At 40.8% G+C, this 14,069-nt stretch overlaps 1 protein-coding gene across 1 annotated transcript in view; it reads left to right on the top strand.

The window, feature by feature from the left end:
* The first annotated feature begins 244 nt into the window (after positions 1–244).
* Positions 245–14,069, top strand: part of LOC138763140 (protein SSUH2 homolog) — a 62,200-nt gene continuing 48,375 nt past the window's right edge. Inside the window, exon 1 of the mRNA XM_069936817.1 lies at positions 245–344. Coding sequence (XP_069792918.1) covers positions 320–344 — 25 coding nt within the window. The 5' untranslated portion in view covers positions 245–319. The remainder of the gene's footprint in view (positions 345–14,069) is intronic.

Genomic DNA, 14,069 nt, shown 5'->3' with positions numbered 1-14,069 from the left:
TGTCGTGACTGGTTTCCACATTGATCTCCCTGCCTGCTCTGGAAACCTCTCCGGCCAGCACCCACACCGGGGAATGTTTCTTTCCCCCTAACAGCTCACTGATCCGGGGCACCCGCGTCAGTTCCAGGAACGCATGCATGCAATGTGTCGGTTCTGCGAGTCATGTGCTTTCATATCTTCGCTGCAACTGGTGTAAACGGGGAGGACTTGGCAGGAATCCAGAGTTTATTGGGCTGAAGCTGCGAATTCTCAGTGCAACTTCCTGTCTGGAGGAGTATCGCTGTTGCATGATTTTTTTCTCTTTCGTTGCAATTTTCTGATGGACCCCGTTCATTGCCAAGCTGGTAAGTCAAAAAAAGTTTCCTTGCTTTGCAGAGTGAGCCCGTATTTGCATAGAGTCGAGTTCATCGGGGCGGGGGCGGGGGCGGGGTGGGGAACAAAAACGAACATAAATCCTAGCCTTGGAGTCAAGAGATGGGGAAAGAGTGAGTGTGGAACGGCTAAGGGTAGGTAGAGTGTGCGAGAGGTTAGAGAGAAGCAGAGACAGAAAAAGGGAGACAGACGGAGAACCAAAGGACAAGTTTGCGACACCAAGAGTTTTGTGCCAGTGGTCTAGATTATTTTTGATTCTCCTATTTTTCCATACGATGTTGTGGGCATGTTCTTGTCCAGAGGTGGATCTAATCTCATTTTCTTTTGCACAGCATTGGAGCGTAGGCGATTCACCCTCTAGTGGGTGATGATTAGAGACAGGTTTGAATTCAATAGTTAAACAATCTTGCTTGTTAAAATAAAACACTAATACACTTAACAAAATCCACCTTTAAATGGACAGTAATCTAAATATCAACAAACAATGTCAGTCGAATTTCGAAGGAAGAACAGGGATTATGCTAACTGCTCAGACTTGCTTGTGGCGAGGCAGGGGAACATACCTAACAGTGTGGGGTCTGTGTTGCAGCACACGTTGTGCAACGATATGTCAAATGATGTGTAGTGTCCCCAACACTATACTGATGTTCCTGCCTGCGGGAGGCAGATCGCCTTTCCAGCTGGCATGGGATGATTTCTTCATTTTCCACCAGATTCCCTGTGGGAATTGGAATGGCCTCATCAGAATGTCCTGTGTAAACTCGTCTGCGCAAGTAACCCAGTCAAGTTGGGTAACATTTGTTGGACTCTGGCTTTAACCTACTCTTAATTTAGTCTATGTGTAGTCTGAGTCCAGCGCGTTCTTTGAATGAAGTGATAGGAGAAGGTATTCGGTTCAACAGTCAATTTATTACACAGCACAAGAATAAAACTTAACAGAGCTCTGGGTCAGTCTGTTAGTTCATAGGTCACCTGCCAGTGAGCTACTCCCCGAGACTGACCCCTATTGTCCAGTTGGCACAGTTTATATAGGTCAATCTTATCACACAGAACAAAAGTTGTTTTCCCTGCTAGATCTTTTTGCATAAGGGTTATCACAAGTCATCTCCTGTTTTGCAGATTTCTGGGGTGTAGCATTCCCATGTTAATCCTCCAGGCCAGACTATCCTGTTGTTTAGATCTGAAATTAATTCATCCCCAGATATTTCTAATCACCATTCGGTCCCTGTCTGGCCAATTTCTGCTGTTCTCTTTAACACCTCCTCGTGCCTTAATCTTCCTCCTAGACTGGTTTTCCATTCCCTTTGATTCTTGCGGGCCATTCTTTGTTCTGATCTGGCCTGTGTCTCCTGTGCTACTTCCCACCTCCTTCAGTTGAGCATTCCTCCTAAATCGTTTTATGCATATCCTCTCCCTGTATCTTGGGAGCAGCCAATTTTGTTCAGCCAACTTTGCTCCATGCTGTGACAGCCACTTAGCCACATTCCTCTTTCCCTGACTCATGCAGTCCAAATAAACTTATTGATTAATCATTTATTTCATACTGTTTTAACCCCTAGATTCCAACACATTCTCCACCATTTAAAAATCCGAAAGTCGTTCCACACCGTGAATGATGGGATTCATCTGGGCGGAAGGTCAGGGCAGCCGCCGCCTCATCCGAGCATTGGTGAATCTCCACTGGAGGAGTGGCCTTGCGCCATCTCCTCGTTCAACTTGGTGCGGTCTCTCCAGGCTAAAGTCACCTCTCCCTTTTCACACTGGCTTACTAGTAAATTAGCTGTTCAACGAACCGGTTCAAAAGGCCGTTTTGCCTTCACACTGGACCACAGTTAACCGGTTCTCTGCATCCTTTCATACGCTCCAGCAGACATTCCCAGGGGAGAGGGACACCTACCCTCACTAAGTGGTTCCAGGATACCTCCATCCCTTTCACATGGCTGTCAGTTTGCCCTGGGGATGATACACCCTACCTAGGCAGCCATCTCCTGGGTGATCTGTGTGCTGATTCGTAAGCTTTCACCGTGGCACGTTAACTGGCAGTTAATTTTTAAAGATATTTTATTTGTAGTTTCCAAACGAACTCAGTAATCAACATGATCAGTGTCAATGTTAACAGTATCAGCATTGACTACAGTTAACAATTATCAGTTTTATACAAAGTTTTCTGCAGAGTTCAAGCTCTTTTCATCCCCCTCCCTCAACATTTAACACTTAACAAACCACAGTTACACACAACATTCAAGACACTCACAGCAAAAGTATAAGACATTTTTATGGGTTTGTTACGAGAAAGCAGCTATTTTCTTCTCTTGACTTTTCCTGCTTGGGATGGGATGAACCCCCCCCCCCCCCCCAACCAATTGAGAAATAGAAGGGAGGTGGATGTTGAGGCACGATGGTCCATACTATGATCTTGCTCCTATGGAATTTAATTATGGCTGCCAAATTTTCAAAAAAAGTGTTATACTTTTCTAAGTCGTAAATAATTTTCTCCAGGGGAACACAGCTTTGCACTTTTGTGTTCCAGCAAGTAATGCTCAGACAGGAGTCAGATTTCCAGGCCACTGCCAATGCAATCGATACAAATTGGATTTGAAATTTGGACAGATTCATTGTAAATCTTGTGTCCATTATGTTTCCTAACAGGAACAATTCTGGGTCCTGTGGGAATACTTTACCTATAATTTTTTTTTTCTTGGACTTGGCTAGTTCCACCCAGAAGGATCTCACCTTTTTTTTAAAAATTTTTTATTTTTCACACCATAAATCACATTAGCCATGATATACACTATTTCTTTTTCACACATATACAGTGACTTTTTCTCCCCCCCCCCTCCTCCCAAGCCACCCCCCCACCCCCCCCCCTCTCATCCATTTTAGGTATACAATCTAGGTTGCATTAAGCCAGTCAGACAATGTTGTCATTCAACAAAAATACACCAGAAATTCTACTGAGTCCATTCTTTTCTTTCCTTCTCCTTCCATCAACTTAGGTAATGTTTGTCCCCGGTAGGTTTTCGCTATTGTATTTAATGTAAGGCTCCTATACTTGTTCGAATATTTCAATATTATTTCTTAACCTATATGTTATTTTTTCTAATGGAATACATTTATTCATTTAAATTTAGTAGTTTCTTCCTTTTAATTTGCTTATGTATTCCATTAATATTTAAAGTCATATAGTTCAGCGTAGCCCTTTTATATTTTGTTTATCTTCTCTTTCCGTTTTTCCATCATTACCTTTCCTCCTTTTCCATTTCTGTTTTCTTATTTTCAACTCTTTATAAGACAACATTCCTACAACATCCAACATTTTCCTTATTCTCCTATTTCTATCTTATTTATCCCCAATCTCCCCTTCACCTCCTGAGATGTCCTTTATCCCTTGTCGGACAACCACATCTCCCCTCTCCATTTGGATTTGCGAATCCACTCGCAAGCGTCAACTGATTTTGCAGTGACCGCTATTTCCCCTCACCCCGCCCCCCCCAGAAAAGATTTCACTTTTCATATGTCACAAAGGTCACTCTTTTAGTTCCCTCCTTATTCTCTCTATTCCATTACCTTCCCTTATTAATTCTTGTCTATACTATCTATATTTTCCTCTAAGTACAGATACATTCACGTATGCACATTGTCTCTATTCACTCTTTACCCGCATACATATCAATCGTTATCATTTTTACTCTCATTACCCGTCTTCATCCCTCAGTCTATTTTTGTCTTTACCCACATACATATCAATCGTGATCATTTTAACTCTCATTACCCGTCTTCCTCCCTCAGTCTATTTTTGTAAATGTTCTGCAAATTTTCATGCTTCTTCTGGATCCGAGAATAGTCTGTTTTGTTGTCCTGGAATAAATATTTTAAATACCGCTGGATGCTTTAGTATAAATTTATACCCTTTCTTCCATAAAATCGCCTTTGCTGTATTGAACTCTTTTCTCTTCTTTAGGAGTTCAAAACTTATATCTGGATAAATGAAGATTTTTTGCCCTTTATACTCCAGTGGTTTGTTGCCCTCTCTTACTTTTTCCATTGTCTTCTCCAGTACCTTTTCTCTTGTAGTATATCTTAGGAATTTTACTACAATAGATCTTGGTTTTTGTTGTGGTTGTGGTTTAGAGGCCAATACTCTATGTGCCCTTTCTATTTCCATTTCTTGCTGTAGTTCTGGACATCCTAGGGTCTTAGGGATCCACTCTTTTATAAACTCTCTCATATTCTTGCCTTCTTCATCTTCCTTAAGGCCCACTATCCTTATGTTATTTCTTCTGTTATGGTTTTCCATTGTATCTATTTTTTGAGCTGGTAGTTCTTGTGTCTCTTTAGTTTTTTTATTAGATTTCTCCAATTTCTTTTTTAAGTCTTCTACCTCCATTTCTGCTGCTACTGCCCGCTCTTCCATCTTGTCCATTTTCTTTCCCATTTCTGTTAAGGTCATCTCTATTTTATTCATTTTCTCTTCTGTGTTGTTTATTCTTTTTCTTAAATCCTTAAATTCCTGTGTTTGCCATTCTTTAAATGACTCCATGTATCCTTTAATAAGAGAAAGTATATCCTTTATCTTGCCTTTCTTTTCTTCTTCTATTTCACTGTACTCTTCCTCTTCCTCTTCTTCTTCCTCTGGGTTGGCCATCTGTTGTTTCTTTGGTGCCCTTTCCTTCTCTTCTTTCTTGTTTCTATTGTCTTCTGTGGTCTCTTCTTGCTGCAGGTGTTCTGCAGCTGTCGTTGCCGGCTGTGGAGATCGACTCCCCAGCTGGTCCCCCCCTCCCGTCGGTGTGCGGTTGCACACTTTTACTCGGCTCAGCGAGCCATTTTTGTAGTCCATTATTTACCGACCTGAGGGAGCGGGTTTCTCTCTCCGCAGCGGGCCTCTTCGGACAGGTAAGGCCTTCACCTTTTTCCTCCTTTGTCTTCTCTTCCTCTCTTCTTACCGTTGCTTTCGATTTTTCTTTTTTTGTCGCCATCTTCTTTCCACCTTTATACTCACTTTTCTGTAACTTTTATTTCTGTGCCTTTGTGTTTTCCTTTGTTTTTCCCGACTTTTCTGGAGAGGGCTGGAGTTCACCTTCCGGCCACTACTCCATCACGTGACTCCTCCCGAAGGATCTCACCTTGATACATGTCCAGTTTGCATGCACAAAGGTTCCTGTCTCAATGCCACATCTAAAGCCACGTCTGACAATTCTGGTTTATATCTGCTCAATTTTTTGCAACGTCAGGTACAACTAGTGTAGAAAGTTGTATTGTACCAGCCTGTACCACGCAGTCATTCTGAGCCAATACAAGTTGGACCAGCATCTCCCACCTCTGCCTTGATTTGTGAAGGCTTGGTTTAGGTCCTCATGCTTGGAGCAAGAGATGGATTGCCAAGATGAACTTGGGTGTGTTTCCCCTTCGAATCATGGCCTCTATGTCACTGCATGTTGGTAGGGCCATAGTTGAACATAATTTGTCCTGCAGAAAAGATCGTATTTGAAGGTAGCAGTGCAATGTCTTATTTGATAAATCATACTTATGCCTGAGTAGTTCAAACCATATTAGCTGCCCCTGGTTGTAACAGTCCTCTATGCACCTGATGCCATTGCAATGCCAGATATCCGGGTTCCTGTTACCTACTGTCAATGGTATTAATCTATTTGGAGTCAGGGATGTCTTTGGGGACATTTCCCACCCCCAAATTTTGATTTTGATTCCTAGATATAGGTTAATTTTGATTTTGATTCCTAGATATTGGTTAATTTTCTTCCAAGAAGTTAATTTGTTTTAGTATAGGGCTGCCTATTTTCACAGATAACAATTTAACGTTCCATTTATAAATAAAGTCCTATGCTATCTTCTCGCCTACCCCATGCAGGTCAATTTGTGCCCAAGATGGTACACCTCCCCTTCAAAGAGTGAGGTGTTGTATTTCGACTGGGCTGTCCAATAGTATTTCTTGAAGTCTGGCATCATAATCTGTCCAGAGTGAAATCCCAGGCCAATTTTTCCATAGAGACCCTGGCTACCTTTCCATTCCATAGAAATATTCTTATTCATGAGAGCAAATTTTGGAAGAATCCCCAGGGCAGTGTCTGGAAGAGGTACTGCAGTCTCGGCAACTCATTCATTTTAACACAATTGACCCTGCCCATTAAGGTTATGGGTAGGGTCATCCATCTGCTTAAGTCTTCCTCAATTCTCCCAAGCAAATCGTGTATAATTTAGTTTATATAAATTATTCAAGTTTTTGTCTATTCTGACTCTTCGATATTTGATCCTGTTTTGTGGCCACTTTAAATAACTGTTTTCTTGATATTGACTGTAATCCCCCTTAGTAAAGTGGCATGGTTTCCATCTTATCCCAATTAACTCCACAGATGGAGATCTCCCCATAGTCCTCCAGAATAGAGTGCAGCTGAGACAACAAGCTTGCTGGGTCTTTCAGATATATCAGTACGTCATCTGAAAATAAATTGATTTTATGTTCTCCCTGGCCTGATCTAAAACCCTTGATGTCTGGATCCTGGCTAATGGCTTCAGTTAGTGGCTTCATGGCTAGTATGATCAGTGCTGGAGATCGCAGGCACCCTTGTTTGCTTGATCGTCAGTGGGAAAGCTGGAGAAATTTGTACTTTGGTCACAACTTTAGCCTTGGACGCATAGTGCAGCACCCTTATCCAATTTATAAAAGTTGGCCCTAACCCCAACCTTTCCAGCTCTTTAAATTAAAAAATCCCACTCCGATCTGTCAAATGTCTTTTCCACATCCAGGGCCACAGCTAAACCCCTCTCATTTCTGGTTTGTGCCAGGTGCATTATACTTAACAGTTTGCCAATGTTATCCACTGCCTGTCTTTTTTTGCACAAAGCCCACTTGAAGTTTATTTTTTAGATTTGGCAAATATATTTGCAGGGGCTTTGGCAAGTACTTATAATCTGTGCTTAACAGTGAAATGGGTCGATAAGAAGATGGCATTAGCAGATCTTTGTCTTTTTTAAGGATCACCTTAATGATTGCTGTTGAAAAGGATTTCTGGAGGGTATGGGTCTCCATTGCTTCATCTACCACCTCCATATAAAGAGGTATCATTAAATCTTTAAATTCCTTATAGAACTCAGGTGGAAACCCATTTTCCCCTGGAAACTTGTTAGTCTGCTGAGGATTCAATGCTTTCACTATCTCTTCTTCCATGAAGGAAAGATCTAGGCCTTCCTACACTTTTGGGTCTAAATTTGGTAACTCTAATTTAGACAGGAACTTGCTGGCTTTATCGGACCTCCCTATCAGTTCTGATTTGTATAAACCCTCATTGAATTCCCTGAAGGACTCATTAATCTCCTTTGGTTTATGGGTGATTCTGCCAATGCCAGTTTGTACTGCATTGATCATCCTTGAGGCCTGTTCTGTCCTCAACTGCCAAGAAAGGACTTTGTGGGCACTCTCTCCCAATTCATAGTATTTTTGTTTTTACTGCATTGTGATCTTTTCCCTACTATACGTTTGGAGTGAATTGTATTTCATTTTTTTTTTATTAGAGCCCTGTAATGGTCCTCTGAACCTAATTTTTTTACATATATAATTCTTTTCTAGATGAGTAATTTCCTGTTCTAATTTATCCACCTCCCTCGTATATTTTTTTACTGTTTTGGTATATCAATTATTTGACCTCTCAAATATGCTTTGAGGGTGTTGCATAGGAGGTACAGTTGGCCTTGTAGAACAGGTCTAACTGCGCTTTTATAAAACTACAAAACTCCACTTCTTTAACAGCAATATATTAAGACTCCATCTGTATGCCATACCCTGCTTATCTGGCATTTCTGTTGTTAATGTCAGGGGTGAAAAATATGAGAGAAATCTTGCTGTGTACTCAGCCTCCATGATCCTACCCTCAAGCCAAGAAAAAAATCTATTTAGAGTAGGAGTCACATTGATTTGAGTAGAAGGAATAATCCCTCTCTCTCGGATGCTTCCGCCTCCACATCTATCAAGTTCAGCTCCTTCATGCCGTCAATGGAACCACAAACCCAAAAAGGCAAAAAAATTTCAGCGAAAGAAGAAAGGAAAAAAAATCAAAAGTAATACAAGTTACTACAACAAACCCCAACTCCTTACAACACCTGCCATTAAAACTACTTACCATCCCCTTACATTCCCCCTCTCCATCCCTTCAATGGTAGCCCTTGTCTCCTTTGTTTTGGTTATTTTCTTTGTTGACTTATCTAAGACAGGATCCAGACAAAAATTAAAATCTCCCCCAACCAGAAAGTTTTCCTTTCCCTCTGCCAACTCCATGAAAATGTCCTATATGAACTTTTTGTCATCAAAATTGGGGGCATATACGTTTACTAAGGTCCAGGATTCTGAATATATATATTTTTAATAATTTTATTTAATTGTTTGCATCATTACAGGAAAAAATGAAATAAAAGATTAATCAAATATCCAAAGCCAATGATACAAATCCCCATCCCCCCTCCCACCCAAAAGTAAGAAAAGGAAAGAAACACCTACCATTTAACATTCAATGATATTAGCATAGATGATCATTAATTGTTATTAAAAATTACTAATTAAGAGGAGTGGATAAGATAGAAGAGGTGGATGGAAAATTATCTATAAAATCCATATATGGTTTCCAAATATTATAAAAATTTTCAACTCTATTTCTTAAACTATAAGTATTTTTTTCCAAAGATATACAATTTTGCATCTCATTGTACCATCTACTTAATAACACTTCTCTATCATCTTTCCATGATATCACTGGACATTTCTTTGCAGTTGCTATTTAAATACTTTTAAAAAAAAAAAAAAAATAATTCTTGATGTAAAATTGAAATTGGACAAATACTGTTTTCATAAATATCTCCAAGTAAAAATATTCTTGGATCCTTTGGTATATTTATCTTCATAATTTGCTCTAATAATAAACTCAGTTCATCCAAAACCTTTCCACTTTTTTACAAGACCACACTGAATGCAAAATAAGTCCCTATTTCTTTCGCACATCGAAAACACTTATTTGAATAATTAGGATAAAGTCCATTTAACATGTGGGGTATAATACAATTGATGAAGAAAATTATATTGAACCATTTGATATATAACATTTACTATATTTGTAACACTTTCATAACATAATTTTGACCAAATCTCCTCCTGAATTTGTATATTTAAATCTTTCTCCAATCAGATTTTTGATTTATATAAATCTTTTTTCTTTACAGTCTCTTGTAATTTTATATACATATTAGTAATAAATTTCTTAACAACAAAAGTATCTTCTTATATCTTCAAATTGACTTTGTTTAGAGAGTCTCAAATCTGCTCCCAGTCTTTGTCACAAATACATTTTTAATTGATAATATGCAAAAATTGAATTATTAAGTATATTGTATTTATATTTCAATTGATCAAAAGTTAAGAAAAATTATCCTAAGAAAAAATCCTTTATTCTCTGTAAACCTTCACTAAACCAATGATCAAATAAAGAATTTTTTAAAGTAAAAGGAAGAAGTTGATTTTGTTTTAACATTTTTAGTAATTGATAATTTTTAATTCCTCTCTCAATATGAATTCTTTCCATATGTTTAAAATATGTTTCAGTACAGAAAAATCTTTAGTTCCTTTAAATGACTCACTATTCCATTTATACAAAATTAACTCTGAAATAGTTTCACTAATTGTATTAATTTCTATTTGAATCCAAGCTGGTTTTTCATCCTCTTGATAACAGGAGGATAAAAACCTCAATTGATCTGCTTTAAAATAATTCTTAAAATTTGGTAGTCTTAGTCCACCCTGATCAAATTTCCACATTAATTTTTCTGAACCAATTCTTGACATCTTACCTTTCCAAAGGAATTCACGTATTATTTCATTCAAGTTTTGAAAGAAAAATTCTGGTACTTGAATGGGAAAAATTCCGAATATATCTTGACAGTGCACCATTACAAATCTTCCTGCTCTGTCTGTGATCACATTCTGCATTCTCACTGCAACACTCTTCCCTATCAGAATTGCCACCCCTTGCATTTGAGCTGAATGAGGAGGCTATTACCAAGTCCACCCATCCCCTTTTTAGTTTTTGGTGTTTGCACTCCATTAAATGCCTTTCTTGGAAAAAGGCCAAATCCACTCCTTTTTTTTTAATGTGTACCAAGACTCTTTCTCTTCACTGCCCGTTCAAGCATTAACATAAAAACTAATGTACTTTATACTTTAGCCATTGCCCCAGAGATCCCCAGGCTTGTGTTTCCCCCATACCTCCATTGCCCCGTGTCCATCATTCATCCAACCTTTTTCCTTCAGCTGTCTGCTCCAGCCACCAGGCCCGTGACAAACCCTGGGAAGATAAAACAAAAACTATGACCACAAACCCAAAAAGGAGAGAGAAAAAAAATTTCAAAAAAATAAGCAAAAGGGGAAAAAAAAACAAAAATAACACAAGATACTACAACAAACCCCAACCCTTTACAACACCTGCCAATAAAACTACTTATCACCCCCTTACATTCCCTCTCTCCATCCCTTCACAGATCTCCCCTTCTTTCCCCACTGCTGACTGAATCCTCCAGGTCGTTACCACCCCCCTCTATATTAAAGATTGTGCCTTTCACACCCATCTACCTCCCTCTCCTCTCCACCCACCTTCCCTCATTACATTTCTTCCCTCTTCCATTTCTACACCCCATTTATTTACATTATTTACTGTCATTATTTCATGAGCATTATTGCTGATTATTACATATTGGCAGTTGTTTGACAAATTTTTGACCTTTTTGGGAGAAAAATTTCCCCTCTCCTCCTGGCATTACTGTTTTCAAGTTTGCCAGGTGTTTGATTACACAGTCATACTCCTTTTGCTTTGCCATCCTTTTCAGTAGTTCCAATTCCTTCCTTTGATGCAGGAGGGTCCCACTGATATTAGGATTTTTTAAAAATACCTTATTGCCATCCCCTTGCTTTTGCCCCAGCAACCACTGCTCTTTTTTTAAAAAAAAATCTTAGTCCTGGTAGTGCACTAGCTCCACCAACACCAAGTATGGCCTTTGTTTGGGGCCTGGGCACATGAAGAAGGACCGATGGGGCCCTTTCGATCTCCACTTATTTTCCCCCAGGCTTTCCTTCCCCAATGTCTCCAGAAGCCAGCATTAAAAGAAGGCTATGGGGTTTCTCCCCTCTATTCCTTCCTTTAATCCCACTATTTTAAGTGTGTTGAGCTGGTTATAATTTTAAAGAATATTAGTTTGTTGCCATAAACACCCTGCATCTGTAGCTTTATTTTCCAATTGCCCTATCCTGTCCTCATTGTTCCCTGTTCGTTCTTTCAATTCTGTAACCCTTCCTTGCAAAGCATTTAATATTGAATGGCATTTGTCCAACTTAACATTTAACTGGCTCGTTTTCCTGCCCAAGTCCAATGAGAGTCTCTTTTCCATCGCCTCTAAAATTGTCCACAATGAGGGCTTCAAGTATGCCCCCCCCTTCCTGACGCTCTATCTTGGCTACCTCATGCAGCCGATACCATTGTCCTCTCAAAGGCACCAGTCTCCACATTCACTCCCTTTGCTAATGACTTCCTCAAGTGAGTTTTCCACGTTCCTTGTCTCAGGGGTCGCTGCTTCCCATGTTTCCCCGCCCCCGCCTTTCCACTTCTGCTGCCTGTTGGAGCTCGTTGTTCTAGGGGGAGAGGGTATCTGCGCTTGTCTCTAGATGAGCTTGCCGAGGTGCTCATTGACACCTCCCTCACAGGGCTGAGGTCTCCTGCACCTCCCCTTACCGTCCCCTTGCCTGTCGTCAGGCTTCGAGCCTGCACTCCCACCCCCTCGCCGTTCTCCTTGAGTTGCTCTAGAGATCTCGAGGCCGGCTCTTTACCTTTACTGCCTGTTGATTTCATTTTTTTCGTCATTATTGCTGATCCTGGTATTTTCCCACACAACTTTTGAGTATTTTGGCTCTTTTAAAATTCTTTTGTTATAGTTTATCTTCGTATAGATCTGGGAGCTCCGGGGGTTTGCTTCTATCTACTCTCCCCATATCACATCCCCTAATTGAGTTTGTTATTGAGGTGTCTGATGGTGGAGGGGTAGCATCTGTTCCTGAATCTGCTGGCGCGAGTCTTGTGATACCTATACCTCTTTCTTGTTGGTAGCAGTGGGAACAGAGAGTATGCTGGGTGGTGTGAATCCTTGATGATTGCTGCTGCTCTCTGATGGCAGCTTTCCCTGAGGATATTCTCGATGGTGGGAAGAATTTTACCTGTGATGTCCTGGGCTGTGTCCACTACCTTTTGCAGACCTTTTCTCTCGGGGTATTAGTGTCCCTTTACCAAACCATGATGCAGCCCATCAGCACATTTTCCACCAAATATCTGTAGACATTTGCCAGAGTTTCCAATGTCATACCAAACCGCTGCAAACTCCTAAGAAAGTAGAGGGGTTGCCATTTGTGTCCAGGATCCAGGAAAGATCCTCTGAGATAGTGGCTCTCAAGAACTCATCCTCTGACCTCCCAATAATCACTGGATTGTAAACCTCTGGCTTTCCCTTCCTGAAGTCAACAATCAGCTCCTTAGTTTTAGTGATATTGAGTATAAGGTTGTTGTTGGTGCACCATTCAGCCAAGTTTTCAATCTCCCTCCTGTATGTTGACTCGTACCCATCCTTTATACAACTCACTACTGTGGCATTGTTGGCCAATTTATAGATAATGTTATTGTCATACTGAGCCACAAAGTCATAGGTGTAAAGTGAATGGAATGGGGGCTAAGAACACAGCCCTGTGGTGCTCCTGTACTGATGGATATTGTAGAGGAGATGTTCTTACCATTCCTCACTGATTGTGGTCTTGAAGTAATGAAATCCATCATCAATTACACAGTGGGGCGTTGAGTCCCAGGTCTTGATGTTTTCTGATCAGTTTTGAGGGAATGATGGTGTTAAATGCCAAACTGTAGTAGATAAGAGTTGTGTTAGATTAGACGAGGATGCTTATCATTGTGTAAAGAGCAAACAGCCCAAGCAACAACATGAAGTAACTCACTGGTAAAGCTGATGGGGCCACTACTCGTAGCTCCAGTCACCCAGGCTAATCCCTGACCCTGGTTCCATGGCACCTACCCTTCACCTCCTGACCCCCAACCTCTCCTCTCTTTTGCCTGTGTGGAGTTTGCAGATTGTCCCTGTGACTGTATGGATTCAAAAGCTCCTCCTCCTCAGGTGTTCTAGTTTCCTCCCCAGCCTGTCAGTTTGCAGGTTGGTGGGTTAATTGGCTCTGTACAGTCTTTAAGTTGTTCGTTATTTTAAAATCCTGCAACCACAATCCTGTGTCCAAGATGACAGCGGCTATGCTCAGCAGCAACCAAGAGGGGATGCAGTCTCCGGGAGTGGGGGTGGGTGAGTAGTGGATTGGCACAGGGCATCAGTAATGGGGAGAAAACCTCCAGTTGAGGTGATAGAACGGTGACCACGGCAGCAGACCAGCTAGGGGCTCGGCAGCTGAAGGACCTACATAGGCTGCGGGCAACACAGTCAGGGGACTTGCATAGGTTGAGGGATGCTAGAGACTAGATCATGGGAACCAGGTATCAGAGCCGGGTTCAAGAGGGTGCTGAGGGCAAGTAGGGCTCCTGAAGGGCCTCGGGCACTGGATCTGGAGCTTGAGTTGTTGATGAATACCTCAAGGGTGGTACTCTCTGGAT

Source organism: Narcine bancroftii, chromosome 5, assembly GCF_036971445.1.
Source record: "Narcine bancroftii isolate sNarBan1 chromosome 5, sNarBan1.hap1, whole genome shotgun sequence".
Taxonomy (NCBI): Eukaryota; Metazoa; Chordata; class Chondrichthyes; order Torpediniformes; family Narcinidae; genus Narcine; species Narcine bancroftii.
This window is presented reverse-complemented; position numbering and strand designations above follow the sequence as displayed.